This window comes from Nicotiana sylvestris, chromosome 6 (genome assembly GCF_000393655.2).
Source record: "Nicotiana sylvestris chromosome 6, ASM39365v2, whole genome shotgun sequence".
NCBI classification, from domain to species: Eukaryota; Viridiplantae; Streptophyta; class Magnoliopsida; order Solanales; family Solanaceae; genus Nicotiana; species Nicotiana sylvestris.
Window position 1 is genome coordinate 17,006,765 of NC_091062.1, and position 20,426 is coordinate 17,027,190.

At 41.1% G+C, this 20,426-nt stretch overlaps 1 protein-coding gene across 1 annotated transcript; it reads right to left on the reverse strand.

Moving 5' to 3' along the window:
* Positions 1 to 523: 523 nt before the first annotated feature.
* LOC104244334 (protein transport protein SFT2-like) lies at positions 524 to 14,548 on the reverse strand. The gene is made up of 4 exons (XM_009799743.2): positions 14,217 to 14,548; positions 5,776 to 6,043; positions 5,539 to 5,643; positions 524 to 771 (listed from the first exon to the last, which is right to left on the reverse strand). The coding sequence occupies exons 1-4, from the start codon at positions 14,402 to 14,404 to the stop codon at positions 661 to 663; spliced, it is 672 nt and encodes a 223-aa protein (XP_009798045.1). The 5' UTR covers positions 14,405 to 14,548; the 3' UTR covers positions 524 to 660.
* Positions 14,549 to 20,426: the final 5,878 nt, after the last annotated feature.

The following is a 20,426-nucleotide window of genomic DNA, read 5'->3' on the forward strand; positions in this document are numbered from 1 at the left end:
GAAAGACCTCGAATTTTTTGATATCAAACAATATATTAAGCTCCAATTTCCTGGATGTAATGTGTCTTTATAGTTCTCTAGGAACCTCGTTGCATCTGTACATTTCCTTGAGAAATGAAGCTTCAACCTTTTGCCGAAAACACCAAAAAAAGAGGATCATTACTATTTTTTTAATAATGGTGGTGCCCTAGCCCGCTTGTGTGCACCTCAACTATTCCAGGCTTGCTAGGTTCCACTAACACAAGTATCGGATAACTCTATCTACCAAAGCCCAAACACATCAGAATAGATCACTAAGTATCTTTTGTCTGTTGGGACTTAAAATTTTGATCGCTCATGATTTTCACCCACTTCATTGACACTAAGCTACATCCTTTGGTGTGAAAATAAAATTCTAATTCTTCCGTCCGAAACGCAATACGTCTAGATTTTGGGCTTATAGTACATCATACACATTCAACTATGTAAACAACTAATCCAACTACCAATCAAGTTCAAATGCGCACAAAAGTAAGAAAAAAGATGAGCCAAAAATAAATCTTGATTCCCTTCTCATCATTTATCATTCAATCAACTCATCAAGAGCATACAGTTAGTTTGTCAAACTTTGGACTATTCTCAAAAGTAAGGGTAAATTGTCAGGACGGCGGAGAGATGTTGTCACCTTCCAAAACATCTGAAAATAGTGGATGTAAGGGTTGAAGAGAGAAATCTCATCCCAGCTGAACCTCCGGGGAAGTAGGAGATAACATAATAAGATAGAGCAAGGACCTACCAAGAACAGAAAAAGTTAAAACATATTAGTTATGTATTACAACTGATATAATCATGGATGGATAGTAACAACCATTTAACTCTGAGAAAGCGACAACACAGTTGAAAAGACCCAATTATTAATGAAACTAGTAGAAGCAGCATAATATTTCTGTAACAAATCTGTCGAATATTCTTACTCTAGAGATCCCTGTGAAGTATTGGTGTTTATTTTCTTTTCTTGCACTCTTGAAGAAGGATTGTCTGGAGGAAAGCTTTTTGATAAAAAGTTAGAAGAAGCTAAACGCTTGTAAGCAACGGCTCCAAGGCCATTCAATTACCCTTTTTGTGCGAGGTGGCTGTGTTTTGGTGTGGAACCTTTTAGTACTCCCTTTGTTCCAGTTTATGTGAACCTATTTCTTTTTTGGTCCGTTCCAAAAAAGAATGACCCCATTCTAAATTTGGAAACAATTTAACTTAAACTTCCAATTCTACCAATAATGAGAAACTTTATAATCACACAATAGTCTGGCATGTTTAACACCACAAGTTTCAAAAAAATTATAACCATACAAGTCAAACAGGTTCACATAAATTGGAACAGATGGAATATTTCCTTTCCATCAGTTTTGTTCTTTCTTTTCACCTGTTTTCTTTGCATCTAAAGGAATAACAGGCTGTGGGTTGTTGCCAAGAGACTAATCTTACAACTCCTTAGAGAGGAATGGAAATCTCCGGTCATGAGGAAAAAATTCTTTTGTCTGTTCAGATGGTTCTAAAACTTATGCTTTTGAACCTCGCCTAGACTGAGTCACACTTAAATATCTACGGGTGAATACAGTAGGTGATGTTAGATATTGGATTCAGGTATTGGGTCGCTCCATATGGGCTGACCCAACCCATTTGGGAAGAGATAAAATTTTGAAAGAACTTATTAGGAGAAGTTACTACACGATTAAATCTAGTGGTAGCAATTTTTCAAGAACAACAATTTTTCCTTCTCTTTAGAAATGGACCTTCACAAGAAAAACAGATAAAGGAAAATTCCTTCTCTTCTTCTTCTTCCATATCAATGCACAAAGACATTTAGTTCGTTGTAATTTTTACTTTGTGTCCAAGAGATACAAAGTGAAATTAGAAGCAATTTTCTGAGTTAACAGGTAACAAATTCTTGTTCCTCTTACAAAAAATTCTTGTTCCTCTTACTGAATTAATCTTGCGTTGGTACCCGAGCATGTATTATATGTTTCCTAGTGTTAAATTGATTCTCTTGACAAGCACTGCCATTGAAACTGTTGATGTTTATTTTTATTAAATAAAATTTGGAATGCAAGTAAATTCTAATAAAATAGACCTTAGTTTTTTTGGTAAAATGAAATTGAATACGCACCCTTTAAAATAATCCTTGTAAGAGGATGATTCCCGCGGTTGATTGGAGATACTAGAACACTGTAAATACCATTTTATATATGCCTAAATATCACTATTGTTATCTCTTTCTATTAAGAATTGTATTTCCCATGTGAGAACCAAAAGAACAAGAACCTTCAATTATTTTTTTTCATTCTCACCCATGACCCAATTTCTTCTTCTCTTTGATTTGCCTTGGACCCCAAACCCCACTTGTGGGATTCTACTGGGTTGTTGTTGTTTGATTTGCTTTGGAAGAGCTCTAACTTTTGGAGTTTAGAATTGTAGAAATGGACTATAATATTTCGAAATTTATAAGAAAGAAGGTGGGAACAGAGTATTTAAGTCAAAAGTTTTTATGGCAATTAAAAAACCCCATGCTAGCTTTGTACTGTAAACTTGTGGCTTCTGTTTATTCATCAAGCCATGTGTCAGCTGTTTTTCCTTTTAAAAGATAACGATAATAATATATAACTGCGTTTGCACTAATTAAAATTATTTGGTATCATTATGTCAGATGAGATTTGACATGAAGGTCTTTGGAAGCTATAAGACTTTTGCATACACAATATAATTTTTTTAAAATTTAAAGAGCTAAGACCAAATTTTTTAAATATTTAGAAAATTAGTCTTAATACAATTCATTACTTCTTTAGTGAAGAACTTAGTCCAAATCCTAGTTATTCCTTTTATTGATACATTAGAGGTCCTAGGAGGGTCGAATATATATAAATATAAAAATATGACCCTTGAAAATGTAAATTACTCTTTTACAAGTTATTGTCACATATAATAGTCATGAAAAACCATTATAATTGTTTTCTTGTTCCCTTTTGAAAAATGACCGGATGGGAAGAGGTCGAAGTACTCTAAGTAGGAGTGGCGCTCAAAGTCGAGCTAGGGGAAAACGTTGAAGAGTGCATCGTGTATGACCTATTTTTGTAATGATTCAAATCCAGGAATAATGTCCCGAGGATAATGCAAATTTTTTTAAAGAATGAAAGAGCTAAGCGAAAGGAAGAGGAAAACGAAGTTTAAGGAGTTCAAATGGCCCCTAATGCTTCAATACTAAAACAAATTCAATTTTTTTGAATCCAAATGAGCTGAATTATACCATTATAAATTGATTTTGGATTGGAAAGCTTTAAAGAATCGACTAAAATAGCTAAAGCTTCCCAATCCGAAACCAATTTCTAATGAGACAACTCATCTTGTTTTGACTCAAAGAGTTGAATATGTGTAGATATTGAAGCATTAGGGACCGTTTTGAACCTCCCCTTCACTTAGCCCTTTCATCTCTTAAGAAAGTTTGCATCGCCCTCGAGATATTATTCCTGATGATTTCAGGCTCTTGATGTGAATCATTACAGAAATAAGTCCTATGAGACGCACTTTTCTGCATTATCCCCTAGCTCGATTTTCATTGACACTCCCACTTGGAGTACTTCGAGCTCATCCCTCTTCCAACCATTTCTAAAAAGGGAACAAGGATTCATTTAGAACGGTTTTTCATAACCATTCTATGTGACAATATATGTCATGTTAACTCGTAGAAGAACAATTTAAAATTTTAAGGGTCATATTCTTATTTTTATAAATTTTTAATCCTCCTACAATTCTAATACGACAGTAAAAGAGATGATAAAGAAAACAAGACTTCTTTAATTATTTTTATATCAGAATTTGCTTAGACGCTAAAAATATTTCAACAGAAATAAATATCAACAGTTTCAATGGCAATGTGTTTCCAGAGAATTAATTTAGGACTACAGAAAAGATAACACATGCACTGATACCATTGTAAGATCTATCCAGTAACAGAAACATGAACTTGTGTACCTGTTAGAGCAACGGAGTAAAAATCGCTCTTAAGTCCACTTTGAATCTCTTGGAAACAAAATAAAAATTACCACGATTTAAACCTATTTGTGTGTTAATATGGAACAAGAAAAGGAATGTTCTTTTCTGTGTGTTTTATCTATCCGTGAGAAGATGACAAGTCCATTGTTGAAGAGAAGAAAAATAGCAGTTTTTGGAAAAACGGCTTCCACTATACTTAATCGTGTAGTAACTTCTCCTAAAAAGTTAGTTTAAACCCTATCTCTTCCCAAACGGGTCGGTCAGCCCACATGGAGTGACGCAATACCCAAATCCAATATCCAACATCTCTCACTTTGCTCATGATGGGTTGGACCCAAACTATTATCATGGCAACAACACATGAAATCACCTAGTGTTCTTTGCCTCCGCTAGAATTTGAACCTTGGACTTCATAGTTCTCCTCTCACTGCATTGACCACTAGGCCAGACCCTCGGTTTAAGTTTGCTCAACATCTTAAAGGAATATATTCCAAGTTTTTTGGTGTCTTGTAATGTATGTTAGAAAAAGAATCTTCTTTCCAACTAATATAGAACAAAATTGCAATTAATATTGTTAATTGCAACAGTCAGTGTGTCGAGTACTTCAACACATAAAACATATTACACTAAATTGACTCGTGGCTTCCAAAATGTATTCCAGATAAGAAGCTCCAGGATAAAAGGCTTCCTTGCAGTACAAGGCGTGAGTTGGCAGGTCCATGCTTAGTCTTATATTTAGGCAATACACAACGTTTTTTACCCAGATTCTGTTTAGCCCTTCCTATGTTGGTTGTTTCGAAATAGAATAATCACTTCTGTCATTCAAACAATGTAAGCTAAGACTTCGTGTTTACAATTCATGTAGACAAAACTCTTTCTTTTTGACAAGATACTATATAGAAAGCTAAAGATTTATGCAATATGGACAAGTACTTAAGGATTAAGAGATAGCAAACTTCAAACGGACAAGGTGGTCAGAAGTAAAACGCCCAACTGCGGATATGATATTGCCCAAGCATCAAGTATACAGAATGGAAGACATTTAGGAAATCAAAGACCAGATAGTACAGCTCACTAACCAAGGAAAAACAATACTAACTTCCAGTTGAAAGAGTTAGAACCCGTGAAGTGGCTATAAAATGTAGCTTCGAACATGAATGCACTTTCCAAATTAAAACAAACAGCAGAATGGCTACTACAGACAAAACAAATCATGGCTTGGAATACATCTTGTAATATTGAGGACTCGATTTATTGGAGAACTCATAGTAGTATATATTTATCCGCCTCAAAATAAAAATAAAAAACTTGTCCTAGAATCTTATTTTCTGTTGCTGGGTTTCTTTTATTTTTATTTTTTTTGGGGGGTGGGGGTTGGGTTAAAGCATCCTGGAATAGTGACTAGCTAGCTTAAAAGCATTTGCTCAAGTGTTCATCTCATCTTCCACCTATAGAGGCTAAAATGAATTTATTATGGCAGAATCATTAAAGGAAAAAGGGGCAAGAATCCAATACCTGTATAACTGAGAAGAGCACAGAAAGAATATAACTGTGAAGTACCATAGAGACGTAAATCGTCCCTACCATGCTGCCAACAAATAACCCTGTAAAAGGAAGTCTCTGGAAAAGAAAGGACGACTAATGAGATTGCAGAAAATTGAGCTGTCACAAAAGAAGGGAAATGTGTGTTTTCCACAACCAACAAGTTAGACATAAAAGATGGCAAAACCAAGACTGAGGATGACTAAATACCTCTTTTGATGTCATGTGTGTAAGCTGATTCTTTGGACCTTTGAGGGCAAAGAATGAGCCAATAATGAATGCACAACCAATTGTGAAGCAGATAGCAAATTTCTGAGGCATCAGCACCATGACAGGGAGGAACATAGTGAATGCAATGAAGATGAAAAATACACCAGCTGCAAGAAATAAACCAAAGTACATAAGGGACTTCCCCGAGGGAACATTGCTGGTCGCGGAACTGAAGCTTCCTGGTAAATCTCTTACTCCTTTAGAAACCCTACGCAGAAAAAGGAAAAGTTAACAAATATCATCAGCAAGTGAGCAATACAACTGAAGACACCAGGTTTAAATATTGCAATTAGATTAAAACACTCAAGACCGACCATATTCATCACTTCTTCAATTGTAATATGTAAAGCCTATTGCCAAAATTACCATATACGTGCTACCTGTCATGGGCTGCTTTCCAGACATGCCCCATGACCCCTTGGCCGCGCCCCATGGCGGCCTAGCAAGCCTTACAATGCCTAGCGCCATGGTCGGCCCCGTGGTCTTGGCTGCGCCAAGTGACAAGCGCGCATGTGCCTCTGTCGCCCCACCGATGCCTTTCGCCAGCGCCCAAGGGCTGGCCATTGACAACAGCGCCGCGCGCCCTGACAATGCCGCGCGCGCAGATCCCGATGCCTCGCCAGCGCCCAGCTGCAGGCCCATTCCAACAGCGCCTCGCGCACAGATCCTGATGCCAAGCACCAGCGCCCAGCCTCAGGCCAGCACATCAAGTGTCGCGCGCGCCCACAGCAACGCGCGCGCAGACCCTGACCCGCAAGACAAAGTTGCTGCCATCGGACTTAGTTTTACCTTGTAATAATCTAAGTCCTTTTCATTGTAATCATAGGCTAGTTTACATCATTTTCATTTCAGTGTGCTTCTACAGCTTTATTAGGACTAGTCTTGTAATGTTGGTTTATTTTTTTTAAGCATTATTAAGGGGGACCAAACAATCAAACATTTCAATCAGCATTTTCTGGTGTCTCTCCCCCTCGACACCACATCATTGTAATCAGCATTTTCATTCAGCAATAAAATCATCATCATCATTCAAAACCCAATTCTCTCTCAGCTTCCGCAATTTGCTTACGACATTGGTTTTCCCGCACGGCACTGACAATCTAGTCTAGCGTGCGGCGAGGACCTCATTGGCGGACAGCAACCGCACTGACATCGGTTGCTTAGCCTTACGTTGCCCTTCCAAAGATCATCAGGAAGGCGTTGCGTAACAGTTGGTATCAGAGCCTAGGCTCGACATCGGACGAGGGAACATTTGCCATCATCACCATTTCTGACCATGGTGAATCATGGGGAGCGTCTAGCATCCCTAGAAGAGACGGTTGACCGATTACGACCCATCGTAGAAACGGTGCCTGATCAAAGCAACAACCTAGTGCAAAGGTTGGACGACCTGGACCGCCGAATGCGGCAGGCCGAAAATGACATTGCAAACATCAGTCGTGACTCCGACGAGGACCGACAAACGGCAGCCATCGAAACTGCCAATATTCATGGCAAATTTGAGGACCTCCAACAGGAGCGTGCCGACGATTTAGCCCATCAGCAACATGAGGCAGACAGACTAACTGCCATGCAGCAAACCATAAACGACTTGACTGACAAGCTCAACGTTGTCAATGCTGCCTTACAGAGCCTACTTCGAGAAGGCGACCATCACATCAGGGGTGCAGCAAACCTCACCCCCATTCCACAAAAGCTTAAGATACCGGAGCCAAAGCCATACGACGGATCCCGGGATGCTAAAGAAGTGGAAAACTTCATCTTCGACATCGAACAATACTTCGATGCCGTGGGCCATTTGGAGGAATCCAAAAAGGTAGCGACTGCTGCCATGTATCTTCAGGGCGATGCCAAACTTTGGTGGCGGGTCAAATACGAAGCCATCAAGGCCGGTGAAGATACTCTTCAGACATGGGACGAATTGAAGGTAGCCATACGCCTGCAGTTCTTCCCCGAAAATGTGGAATACAATGCAAGGAGAAAGCTACGGGACCTCCGCCACACCAGATCAGTGCGGGAGTACGTGCGCAAATTCTCCGCACTCATGCTAAACATACGCGACATGGGGGACAAAGACAAACTTCGCATTCATAGAAGGTTTGAAACCTCATGCCCGTATGGAACTACAAAGACAACGGGTAGACACCCTGCCCAAGGCCATTCAAGCTGCAGAATGCCTTGGCGATTATCATTTGGGAACTCAGAACGACAGACCCCAGCCGTCTGTCCGAGGGGGATTCAACGGGCACCATCCCAGCAATGGTGGCCCAAGCAAAAGTGGGGGAGATCGGAGTGCATCCAAAACTAAGACTCCTCCCTCCAACAGCAATAGTGCTGCATCCATCAACAACAATCAGGGGAGAAAGCCTCCCTCAGAATGCCGTCATTACGGCGGGGCACATTGGAACAATGAATGCCCAAACATCAAGGTCAATGCTCATCAGACTGTCGAGGATGAGTCAGACACATCAGACACATCAGAAGATGACCAGGTAGGCGCCTTCAATGCAATTGTTGGCTCTATCCCACATGCCTTAGCGGGGACCAGTGCATGTCCTCCTAAGAAAACATCAGTCCCAATCACCAAGAAAGGGAAGGAAAAGATGGACGAGAGGCCTCCTAAACAAGCGAGGACCCTAATGTTCGTCGAATTGAAAGTGAACGGCAAGCCCCTTCACGCATTGATAGACACGGGTGCCACCCACAACTACTTGTCATCAACACAAGTAGAGCGCCTAGGTCTTGTTGTACAAAAGAGCAAAGGCCGCGTCAAGGCTATCAACTCACCACCTCAGACATTGGGTGGAACAGCTACAAATGTCCCAGTGAAACTTGGCCCATACAAAGGAAGCATCGACCTGCGCATCGCAATCATAGATGACTTCGACATCATAGTGGGTTTGGAGTTCATGAGGCAAACCAACACCATACCGGTACCATATGCCAACATGCTCCTGATGATGGGAGAAAAAGGGGCCAAGCCCTGCACCATACCATGCTTTCCCATAAAGATGGCCGCTGAAAACATCTCGGCCATGCAGTTGGAGAAGGTAGTCAACAGACATGAACCCCAGGTTCAGGCTACCCTTCGCAGCAACAATCAGCCATCATGTCATCGGCCTCAAAAGACTGGTGACGCTCATCATCGTGTGAAGACTTGTCAGCCATGCCACAAGGACAAGTCGGATCACTCATCACAGCCGGGACCCTCGCAGCCATTACATGTCCCTCAGAGACCATGGGAAAGTGTTTCCCTCAGATTCATCACGGGATTGCCCCAAGTCGGCAATCTTGCATCCATCATGGTTGTCATAGATCAGTTCTCAAACTATGCAACTTTCATAGCAGCCCCGCAAAATGCATCAGCAGAAAATACAGCTCGACTCTTCTTCTCGCACATTGTCAAACATTGGGGTCTGCCCAAAGACATTGTTAGTAGGCGCGACTCACGCTTCACTAGCAACTTTTGGACCCATCTCTTCAGGTGCTTTGGGTCAACATTGAGTCACAACTCAGACATCCATCCACCATCGGATGGCCAGACAGACCGGTTCGATGACATGCTGGAGGAATATCTCCGCAACTTCGCAACCGGATCACAGAAGCATTGGGTGAAGCTCCTGGATGCTGCTCAACTGTGTTTCAATTCTCAAAAGAGCCATCATACAAACAAAAGCCCTTTTGAAATTGTTACCGGACAGCAACCGCTTCTCCCGCAAACGGTGAATGCATCAACCATGCCGAAATCTCCTCGAGCTGCCAACTTCTCGAGCGAATGGGAGCGCAACATGGGGATAGTGCGGAGCTATCTCGTCAAAGCCCAAGAGCGGGCAAAAAGGTTCACCGAACAAAAGCTTTGCTTTTCCCAACATCAACCAGGGGACAAAGTAATGCTATGCATCCAAAAGCGGTACTTGTTTGCAGAAAGGACCCATGACCCTCGCCTGCAACAAAAATACATCGGGCCCCTGCCCATTGAAAAACGCATTGGAAAGTCCACATACCAGGTAAAAACTCCATCCTGTTGGAAGATCCACCCAGTCTTCCATGTCAGCCGCATGAAATCATTGCGTCGCCACAACAGCAAGCTCACAGAACAGAGGGGCGCAGACCTCCCATCCAACAACCATCAGAAACATCATCATCATCATCATCATCATCATCATCATAAGGCTCCGAGGACGGCGCCAACTCAGGTGGGGGAGAATGTCATGGGCTGCTTTCCAGACATGCCCCATGACCCCTTGGCCGCGCCCCATGGCGGCCTAGCAAGCCTCACAATGCCTAGCGCCATGGTCGGCCCCGTGGTCTTGGCTGCGCCAAGTGACAAGCGCGCATGTGCCTCTGTCGCCCCACCGATGCCTCTCGCCAGCGCCCAAGGGCTGGCCAATGACAACAGCGCCGCGCGCCCTGACAATGCCGCGCGCGCAGATCCTGATGCCTCGCCAGCGCCCAGCTGCAGGCCCATTCCAGCAGCGCCTCGCGCACAGACCCTGATGCCAAGCACCAGCGCCCAGCCTCAGGCCAGCACATCAAGTGTCGCGCGCGCCCACAGCAACGCGCGCGCAGACCCTGACCCGCAAGACAAAGTTGCTGCCATCGGACTTAGTTTTACCTTGTAATAATCTAAGTCCTTTTCATTGTAATCATAGGCTAGTTTACATCATTTTCATTTCAGTGTGCTTCTACAGCTTTATTAGGACTAGTCTTGTAATGTTGGTTTATTTTTTTAAGCATTATTAAGGGGGACCAAACAATCAAACATTTTCAAGCAAGCATTTTCTGGTGTCTCTCCCCCTCGACACCACATCATTGTAATCAGCATTTTCATTCATCAATAAAATCATCATCATCATTCAAAACCCATTTCTCTCTCAGCTTCCGCAATTGCTCACGACATTGGTTTTCCCGCAAGGCACTGACAATCTAGTCTAGCGTGCGGAGGGGACCTCATTGGCGGACAGCAACCGCACTGACATCGGTTGCTTAGCCTTACGTTGCCCTTCCAAAGAACATCAGGAAGGCGTTGCGTAACATACCTGATGAATGAATATATCAGAATGCTTCCACCAATGCTTTGCCCAAATCATCAAACTACCAAGTCCATGGAATTCCACAGCTATGGACAACTCATAGTTTGGTCAAGATCAATGAAAGATACACCCATGTCATAAATTCCAAAAACGGATACAACAGTAACTGGAAGGGGAATCACACGAGTGAATACAGCAAGCAAACATCATTACACATTATACTAATATGATCAATCAACTTCGCCATTATGCCTCAATCCCAGACTAGCTGAAGCCGCCTATATGAATCATCTGTATCCATTTCACTCTTTTTTTTTGGAACAAGGTAACAGGTATTTTATTAACAATTAAAGTGGTCCTTAGCACAAAGACTGCGCTAAGAGAAACCAGAGGTCCTGTGCTAGTTACAAAGATCCTAAGATGTCAACTAATGAATCTGCATCTTCTACTAGAGCTTCTTTGCAACAAAAATATACCATTTCACTCAGTTTTGTCCCTTCAATATCTGATTCGTCAAAATTTGACTAGTTTACCCTAACTGATTAAAAAAACACTAGTTTACCCTGATCGTCAACCTAAATATCTTCCTCCTCTATCCAAGCAAGTGATTCATACTCCCTCCATTTCAATTAATAGCGGCGAAGTTTGACTAGGCACAGAGTTCTTTAAGAAAGAGCAAAACTAAAAAAGACTTGTGAAACTTGTGATATTAAATATGTCATAATTTTGTGTGGCAATAAAACTTTTGAAGTTTGTGTTGTTAAACATGCCACAACATTTTTGTGACTAAAAAAGTTTGTCATTAATGGAAAGTTCAAGTTAAATTATTATCAAATTTAGGAAAGATGGCATACTTTTTTTAACATATTAATAAGAAAATAGTATCATTCCTTTGGGAACAGAGAGAGTAAATTTTAGATAGATGATTGGCTACAAATGGATTTGTTTTTAATGTGTTACATGCTTACTTCTATTTTTTTCTTTAAGTGTTGCAAAATATTTGTAAAAACATAATTCGTGAAAGGGATGGGAGACTTGCTCTGTAGACTCTCTCCCAAGGTATTGAATCTCAAATGACATGCTCATACACCTCCCACGGATTATTTTGACAAAAAGCCACTTTTAGGGTGCTGTGAAATATATCCAACATTTGCAAAATAAAAAATAAAAAATAGCCTCAACTTAAAAATGCAGTAAAATAACTGAAAATAGCCACAGTTCAAATTCCAACAATTTCCTTGAAGTTCTAACTTTACAAGTGAAACTCCAACAAAGTGTCGTGGATTTAGAACTTTTACAAGTGAAACTCCAGCACTGGTAGAACCAAAGAGAAAAGGTACGATAGTGAGAATACATCAGCGGGAATCATAAATCATACTGGTGAAGTGCAAAAGCAAAACAATGAAGTTGGTATAGTAGATGCCATGGATTGGAAAGAACATGGAACGTAGTTTTGTGTTAGATCACCTTGTACTAGGGGTGTCAATGGATATTTAAAAACCGACTAAACCGACCGAACCGTACCGGACCGAACCAATATTTAGGTTTCTTTTAGTAAAACCGTAGGTTATTATATAAATCTATAACTTTACCGATAATTAGGGTAGGGTTTTTATTTTATGAAAATAAATCGAATAAATACCGAACCATACCGAATAAATTTATAATGTGAAAAATATATTTATATGTTAAGTTTAAAAATAATAAAGCATTAAATTTTTTCTTGGGCCTTGGAATTATGAAATAGTTACAAGCCAACAAGTAATTAAACTCAAAATCCTAATTCCCAAACCTATTATGCTACTTCTATTGAAACTAAATTATTTCCACCATATTCACTAGCAAGACACAAGGTATTGTAGCAATTAGGAGTAGCAACCTACAATTTGAATACATTTCCTTTCGTATGAACAAGATTTATCTTTTTGAAATGTTTAATCTTCTATAGACTTTATTCTTGAATCTCAACTTGGTTAACATCTTTCCACTCGTGTGATTTATATTTTTTTTGTATTTGCTTAGTTTCGTTTACGCTGCTGTAGAATATTTGATGAATCTATACTCTAGCCATGTTTCATATTTTCTTAATTCATTACCTTTTAAACTGTAAAAATATCTAGAGTGTTTTGCTAAATCATATAAATTACGTATGTTATGGCAATCTATTTCTACTAGTGACTTATACATGATGTTTAAAAAAATTACCGAAAATTTACCGAACCGTACCGATACCGAAGAGAAACCGACATGATTGGGACGGTTTCGATAAGTCTAATTTTGGTTATACATAATAGAATAACCGAAAAATTGGTATGGTACAAAATTTATAAAATAACTGACCGAACCGAACCATTGACACCCCTACCTTGTACACAAAGCGCACATAGCAGACACTCCCACACCATCACAATCTTCATACTCATTCTCTACGGAAAATATGTGGTTGGATGAAGCAGGCTAAGAATGCAAAGAAAGTCATCAAACCAGGACAAAGCAAAATAAGAGCAAAGTTGTTGTTTAGACCCAGAAGAAAATTCTTCATGAGGTATCAATTATGCTGTCATGTATGCTAGAGTTTCAAAAAATTTGCAGTACTCCAGCACAGTGCTCGAATTTCACTTTTAAAAGCTCGAACTCCACGACAGTGTTTCACCGGTGTTTTTGAGAGCGCGAAGCGCAAAAAAGCAACAAGGGCTCGCCTCGCTTCAAAAGCGATCGCTTTTCTAAACACTGTGTTTCACATATAGGGAGTTTCGAAACTCCAGGCGCAGTTTCACATGTCATAATTTTGAACTCTAGGACAGTGTCGTAACGTTTGAAATAAGCATAAAAGAAGAAAAGCAGGTATATACCGCCTTTTTAAGCTGTGTCTATTTCTCAGTTACTTTCCAAATGCTGGCCATATTCTGATTAGCAGCTCTAAAGGTAGCTACCCAGTATCATTTTTACCATCTCACACAGCAAAATGGGGTTGCATAATGGAAAAAAAAGATACATTTACATTTTACTAGGTGTAATTAGGGTATCTTCCTGCTTTAGAAACGCCATCCCAATTTCAAAACTTGAAAACTAAGCTGGCCTCCTATTCAAAAAAATTAAGAATCTACGTTAAAATTTACATCAAATAATTTAAATTCGTTGACTCTGATACCCCGAACCCGCCATCCTTTTTGAACAAGGGAGTAAAAAACTGACAAACACTTAATCCAATTGGAAATCTCACGAGTGCATTCTTCATCCAAATATCATATTCTAACAATTTTTTAAAAAATAAAAACTGCACTGGGGTTTGAAATTCAAATTAATCAAATATTTGAATTTCCAGTTTTCTGATAAAAGTACACTTACACGTTAAAAGTGCCGGAGACTTTATCTCTGACGGCGGCCTCGAGATCGAACCCTAGATCGGAAGATGAAGAACCCTCCTCATTTTGGGCAGCAGCGTAAGCATTCCAATCAGCTAAAAGGGACGATTGTGTCTTTTCCAGATCGTTACTTGGCCCTCCTGTAAACCATGATTGTGCTGTTTTATGCATAATTTCTTCTTCTTTGTTTCTGATGAAATAGTTTCATGTAATGGAATTTTGTGTATAGCAGAGTGAAGGAGATCTGAAGTTTTAGGTTATGAGTCTCACCATTACATAACTTCATTCTGTTTTTTATTTATATATATGTGTCATATCTTCTTTTTTAAAAGAATCTAGTACTTTAAAATGTAATTTCATGCCTAAAGCATCACGCGTTATGATATAGGCAGTCTAACCTATAAGTAACATAAAGATAAATTTATTATTACTCTAAGGCTCTTTCTAAAGCAAGAAGCAAGGGCACAACAGCTGCACGAAGTTGCTTCTTAGGGCATATCTGTTTTCTTGCTCGTTAGCGCTTGACTAATAAGATAGAAGGGGACATTCTTGCTTGTTTAGTAAAGTCAAGCTATGGCGGTAAGGTTGGGGTGGCTTGTTTACTAGTTTTGGGGCTTTGATTGGCAAAAGTTGTTTTCGCCCTCTAGCCAGCAGTTGTCGGATTAGCCTTCAGGTTTTCCTTACCCGCTTTTATTGAGAAAGAAGAGATCTAAAGGTTGGACATCCATCGCTTCCGTAATGACGCAGTTGAATGTTCATTCGATCCAACACCTGGCCGATCAAACCTTTCCTTGGGTTCGATCCAGCAAGTGATGCCCTCCCCGAAAGAGGGATAATCGTTAGGTCATGAATGGAATGCGAGGAAGAGAGATAAGCAATTGGCGGGGACCATCCGTTATCGATCCATATTGGGTAGATCTACCACTCTCATCCTCTGATCATTTATCTACCGTTCAATCTATTGATTTAATTTCTTCTCAATTGGCCTATTACGCACTCCGTCCAATCTACTACACATTAATAGGTCTTTTGTATTTCATCTCCTACAAAAATAGCAAATGGTTGGCCGTTCGATCGAGTCAATCCCTTGAAGTCATACCCTCCCAGTATGTCTTCCGCCGATTGATAGAAATGCCAGTCGGAATTCGAGAACGATTCATCCCACCATAATGGGTCTCTCCTACTGCTACCTACTAGTGGATCGATTTAGGGAAGGAAAGAAATGACGATGTTGCAATTTTTCCCATCCCGATAAAGCGAGTCACTCATAATTCGATAGTTGTATTTTCCGCTGATGCAGGCCGATTGGGATCCCAGCAGTCAAATTACTGTGTTCGTTCCTCACCCTCCTTTCAATCAAATCTATTCTAAGGTGTCCGAAGGCGGGGGAAAGAAAGGAGGGATTGATTGACCAACTTGAACAGATTCATAACCTGCTTCCATCTGTCCTGAATGAGGGAATTAAGGCGGGTATAGTCGAACTGAATTGCTTGATTCTAAGGTGAGTGATAAGCAGTTGTATCTTATCAAGCCTACCATCTCTTCTCACGAAAGACTTTCCATCCCGTCTCTGAAAGTTTTGCAATATAAGTGGCCCTGCTTCAAAGCCCCAGAAAACCCTTTTACTCTCGTTTTATTAAAAAAAACCTTTCCCCTTTATTTAATAATATAAAGTAAGCTTTAAAAAGTAACACTCTCCCGACAGGCAATTAATCCATAATATCATCCATCATTGGCATTATTGGAAATAAATCACCCAACTCTTATTCAAAGCCCATCTACACACTCCAGCTGGTCATCACTTGTCTTAAAAGTCAATTCTGTGTTCCGAGGCCTTAAAAACCTCCTTTTTTCTCACCTCAATTTGCATGCGCAGTCCGGGCGTATATCCGGAAAGCTTTTATGTGAAAATTTGAGGAAAATGTTAACTTTGTCGTTAAAATTGAATTTAAATTGACTTCGGTCAATATTTTAGGTAAATGGACCCAGACCCTTTGATGGTCCCAGAGGGTCCGTAGAAAAATATGGGACTTGGGCGTATGTCCGGAATTGAATTCCGAGGTCCCAAGCCCGAGAAATGAATTTTTGAAAGAAATTGTTTAACTGTAATTATAAGAGTTTTTGGAAATTTAAAGATGTGTGAATTTGATGGTATCGGGCCTGTATTTTGGTTTCGGATCCCAGTATAGGTTTAATATGGTATTTAAGTTGTGCCTGTAAAATTTGGTAAGAAACGAAATTCATATGACGTGAATCGGACCCTCGGTTGTGAAATTGAAAACTAAAGATTTCTTGCGATTTTTCTTTGATTTTGATGCTAAAATCGTAGTTCTAGGTGTTATTTTAGCGATTTAATCGAACGAGCAAGTGTGTATGATATTTTTAGGTTAGTATGCATGTTTGGTTTGGAGCCTCGAGGGCTCGGGTGAGTTTCAGAGGGGGTTCGGGATGTTTTGAGACTTAGAATTTCTGTTGTCATAGCTGTTGCAGGTACACAGGCATTTCCTTCGTCGCGTTTGCGAAGGAACTCTCGCGAACACAAAGAGTAAAGTGTGTCTGAAGGAAATTCCTTCTGCGCGAACACGAGGCACAGGTCGCGAATGCGGAGCGTTGGGGGAGTTACCCTTCGCGAACGCGACCTGGCTATCGCGAACGCAAAGGCTATTATGGCAGGGACCTGGGGGAGGGGTGGAATACTCATCGCGAACGCATCATGTGGATTGCGAATGCGGAGGTTAGGGGAGAATGCCTTCGCGAACGCGATGGGTATCTCGCGAATGTGAAGGCTTGTGGCCACTGCGTCTCGCGAACTCGAAGAAGGTCTGCCCAGCGATTTAAAACAGAGGCAGAACGGGATTTAAGCCATAATTTTATATCTCTTTCCCCAAAATCAGACCTTAGGCGATTTTTGAAGAGCAAATTCAACCCCAAATCATAGGTATGTGTTCTTGAACTCATTTCATTCATTTTTTATCAACACCCATTAGATTTCTAGGCCTAAATCTTGTTTTTCAAGGGTAGAAATTAGGGATTTTACAAATTTAGGGATTTAGACCTCGATTTGGGGTCGTATTCTAAAACTAGTTGCATATTTGGACTCGTGGGTGAATGGGTATTTCGGTTTTGGTCCGAACCTCGAGTTTTGACCAAGCGAGCCCGGAGTCAATTTTTGGGTTTTTGGGGAAAATATTGGGAAAGCTATAATTAAGCATTGGGTATGAGTTCTTTAGCATTTATTGATGTTAATATTGGCTAGATACAATTGAATTAGAAGTGGAATCAAAAGGGAAAGCGATAGTTGAGGCTTCATTCATAGCCGTGACATCAAGGTAAGTGTTTGGTCTAACCTTAGCTTGAGGGAATAGGTGTTGTGCCTTATTTGCTATGTGCTAGTATAGTGTACGACGTATAGGTGTGGTGACGAGTATCTATGCGTTGGTGTCAAGCATGCCCGTGAGTCTTAAATTGTAATCGTTGTGATTCTTGATAAGTACTATAAATGCCTAATTTGTTGATTACCCATGTTGAGTAAGACTTATGATCATTTTTTGTAGTATTTGTCTATTGTTGAGCATTGGCTCTTGTTGAGGTTCATTTGTGAAGTTAATTGTCGGAACAAGATTGGTTATAGCTGATTCCTTTGCCGGGACGTATTTAATTCTTATTGTTGATTCCCTTGTCGGGATGTATTTATTCTTATTATTGATTTCCTTGTCGGGATGTTGATTGTTACTATTGTTTGGGTGAAGAAAGAGTGATAAAGCATGAAGGGTGATGTCGTGTACATTCATACTTATGCATATGGTGAGGAAAGAGTGATAACTCACGAAGGGTAATGTCGTGCACATTTACATTGATATTGATGCATATGGATAAGGAAGAGAGATAAAGCATGAGGGTGATGTCGTGCACAATTTCTAATATTCATTTGGTGAGGAAGAGTGATAAAGCACGAAGGTGATGCCATGCACATTTTCTTTATTGATTGCATAGTGTGGATTGAGAGTAAAAGCACGAAGGGTAATGTCGTGCATTCTTTGCCTACTTGTTGTGATTTCTTGTTGCTATTGATTCAAGCGCCTTAATTGTTTCATCCCGTTATTTCCATGTTTCCTTATGGTGTTATCCCCCAAAGCATGTTGTCACTTCCCGTTACTTCTGATTAGCTTCTATTACTGTTATTCTGTTAGATATTGTTTAATTGCAGATTATGTTGTTTGTTGTGTCCTAGCCTCGTCAATACTTCGCCAAGGTTAGGCTCGACACTTACTCAGTACATGGGGTCAGTTGTACTGATACTGCACTCTGCAGTCTTGTACAGATCCCAGTACTGGAGCATACAGACCTTAGCTAGGGGTTGCTGCCTTCAGTCCATCGGAGACCCGACGTAGTTCTGCAAGCGTCCGCAGGCCTTGGCGTCCCCTTCTTATCTTGTTTCTTTCTATTCTTTTCTATTTCAGATACAGACATGTATTTTCTTTGTTCAGACCCTATTTGTAGTATTCTTAGATAATCCGTGAGATTGTGACACCAGTTTTGGATGGATTATTATTATGGATTCATATTAGTATTAGCTTAAATGTTAAATTCTGTTCTTCCGCACTTTTAATTTCGCTGTATACTTGCATTAATTTGGTAAATTGTTAAATGTAAAGGTAAAAGGGTAAATAATCAATAATGTTGGCTTGCCTAGCGGGTTCAATGTTAGGCGTCATCACGGTCTCGACGGTGGGCAATTCGGGTCGTGACAAGTTGGTATCAGAGCTTTAGGTTTCTTAGGTCTCACAATTCACGGACAAGCTTAGTAGAGTCTGAGGGATTGGTGCGGAGACGTCTGTGCTTATCCCCTAGAGGCTACGGAGTTTAGGAATGACTTCACATCTATTGTTCTCTGTCATTTAATTTGGTTTCTCAATGCTAATTGAACTTCTACTCTGTTCTTTCGTAGATGGCGAGAACACGTGCTTCTTCATCCGATGATCAGCAGCCTGAGCCCCCAGCAGTAGCTCCCATGAAGGGCAAAGGACGAGGCCGAGGCCGTGCTAGGGGTCGAGGTAGGGGCAGAGCTTAGCCTAGAGCAGCAGCACCAACGGCGGAGCCTCAGGTAGAGTTTGATGATGAGGTTCCGGCCTAGATAGTTCCAGTGGACCCAGCTCAGGTCCCATAGAGGTTCATCGCTACCCCGGTACTCCAAGATGCTCTGGTTCGTCTAGTGGGCCTTATGGAGAGTGTCACCCAGGCAGGTTTACTTCCTGTAGCACCAGCCATCTCTTAGGCTGGGGGAGGAGCACAAACTCCTGCTACCCACACTCCGGAGTATATGGCTCCCCAGTTTCAGACTCCAGCAGCTTAGCCAGTTGGAGCAGTTCAGTCGGGTGTAGTAGCTCAGACCGGTGATGGAGCAGCTATGTCTGCCGCTGCTTTGTGGAGGTTGGACAGGTTCACCAAACTGTTCACTACTACCTGTGGTGGTACATCTTTGGAGGATCCCCAGGATTATTTAGACAGTTGTCATGAGGTTCTTTGGAACATGGGGATAGTGGAGACCAATGGGGTCCGCTTTGCTGCTTTCCGTCTGTGAGGTTCCGCCAAGAAATGGTGGAGAGATTATTGTTTGGCCAGACCAGGTGGATCACCAGCTCTCACTTGGGACTAGTTCTCACAGCTATTTCTCGAGAAGTTTCTTCCCATCACTCAGAGAGAGGAGTACCGCAGGCAGTTCGAGCGTCTCCAGCAGGGTTCTATGACTGTTACCTAGTACGAGACAAGGTTTATTGATTTGGATCATCATGCTCTTCTGATACTCCCCACCGAGAGAGAGAGAGAGGGTGAGTAGGTTTATTGAGGGACTCGCTCAGCCTATTAGACTGCTGATGGCTAAGGAGACAGGTAGTGAGATTTCTTTCCAGGATGCGGCCAATGTGGCCAGGCAGGGTGAGATAGTTTTAGCTTAGGAGAGCGGTTAGGGGTCTGATAAGAGGCCTCTTCATTCTAGCAGATTCAGTGGTGCCTCGTCTAGAGGTAGGGATTCTTTTGGTAGAGGCCATCCTCCTAGGCCATTTCAGTCAGCACTTCAGACTTCTCACGGTGCTCCTGGTGGCGTGTTTCTCGTATACAATATTCTAATCAGCTGCGCTACAGTGAACCAACAGCTCTTATCAATGCACCTTTGCTCCAGAGTTTTCAGGGTGGT

Bases quoted from the DNA above. Each gene is read 5' to 3' on its own strand.
- LOC104244334 (XM_009799743.2), bottom strand. From the start codon at position 14,404: ATGCATAAAACAGCACAATCATGGTTTACAGGAGGGCCAAGTAACGAT. The intron at 5,644-5,775 runs GTATTTAGTCAT...TTTCTTTTCCAG, and splicing joins CACACATGACATCAAAAGAG to AGACTTCCTTTTACAGGGTT. The intron at 772-5,538 runs GTATTGGATTCT...TGTTCTTGGTAG, and splicing joins TGCTCTTCTCAGTTATACAG to GTCCTTGCTCTATCTTATTA.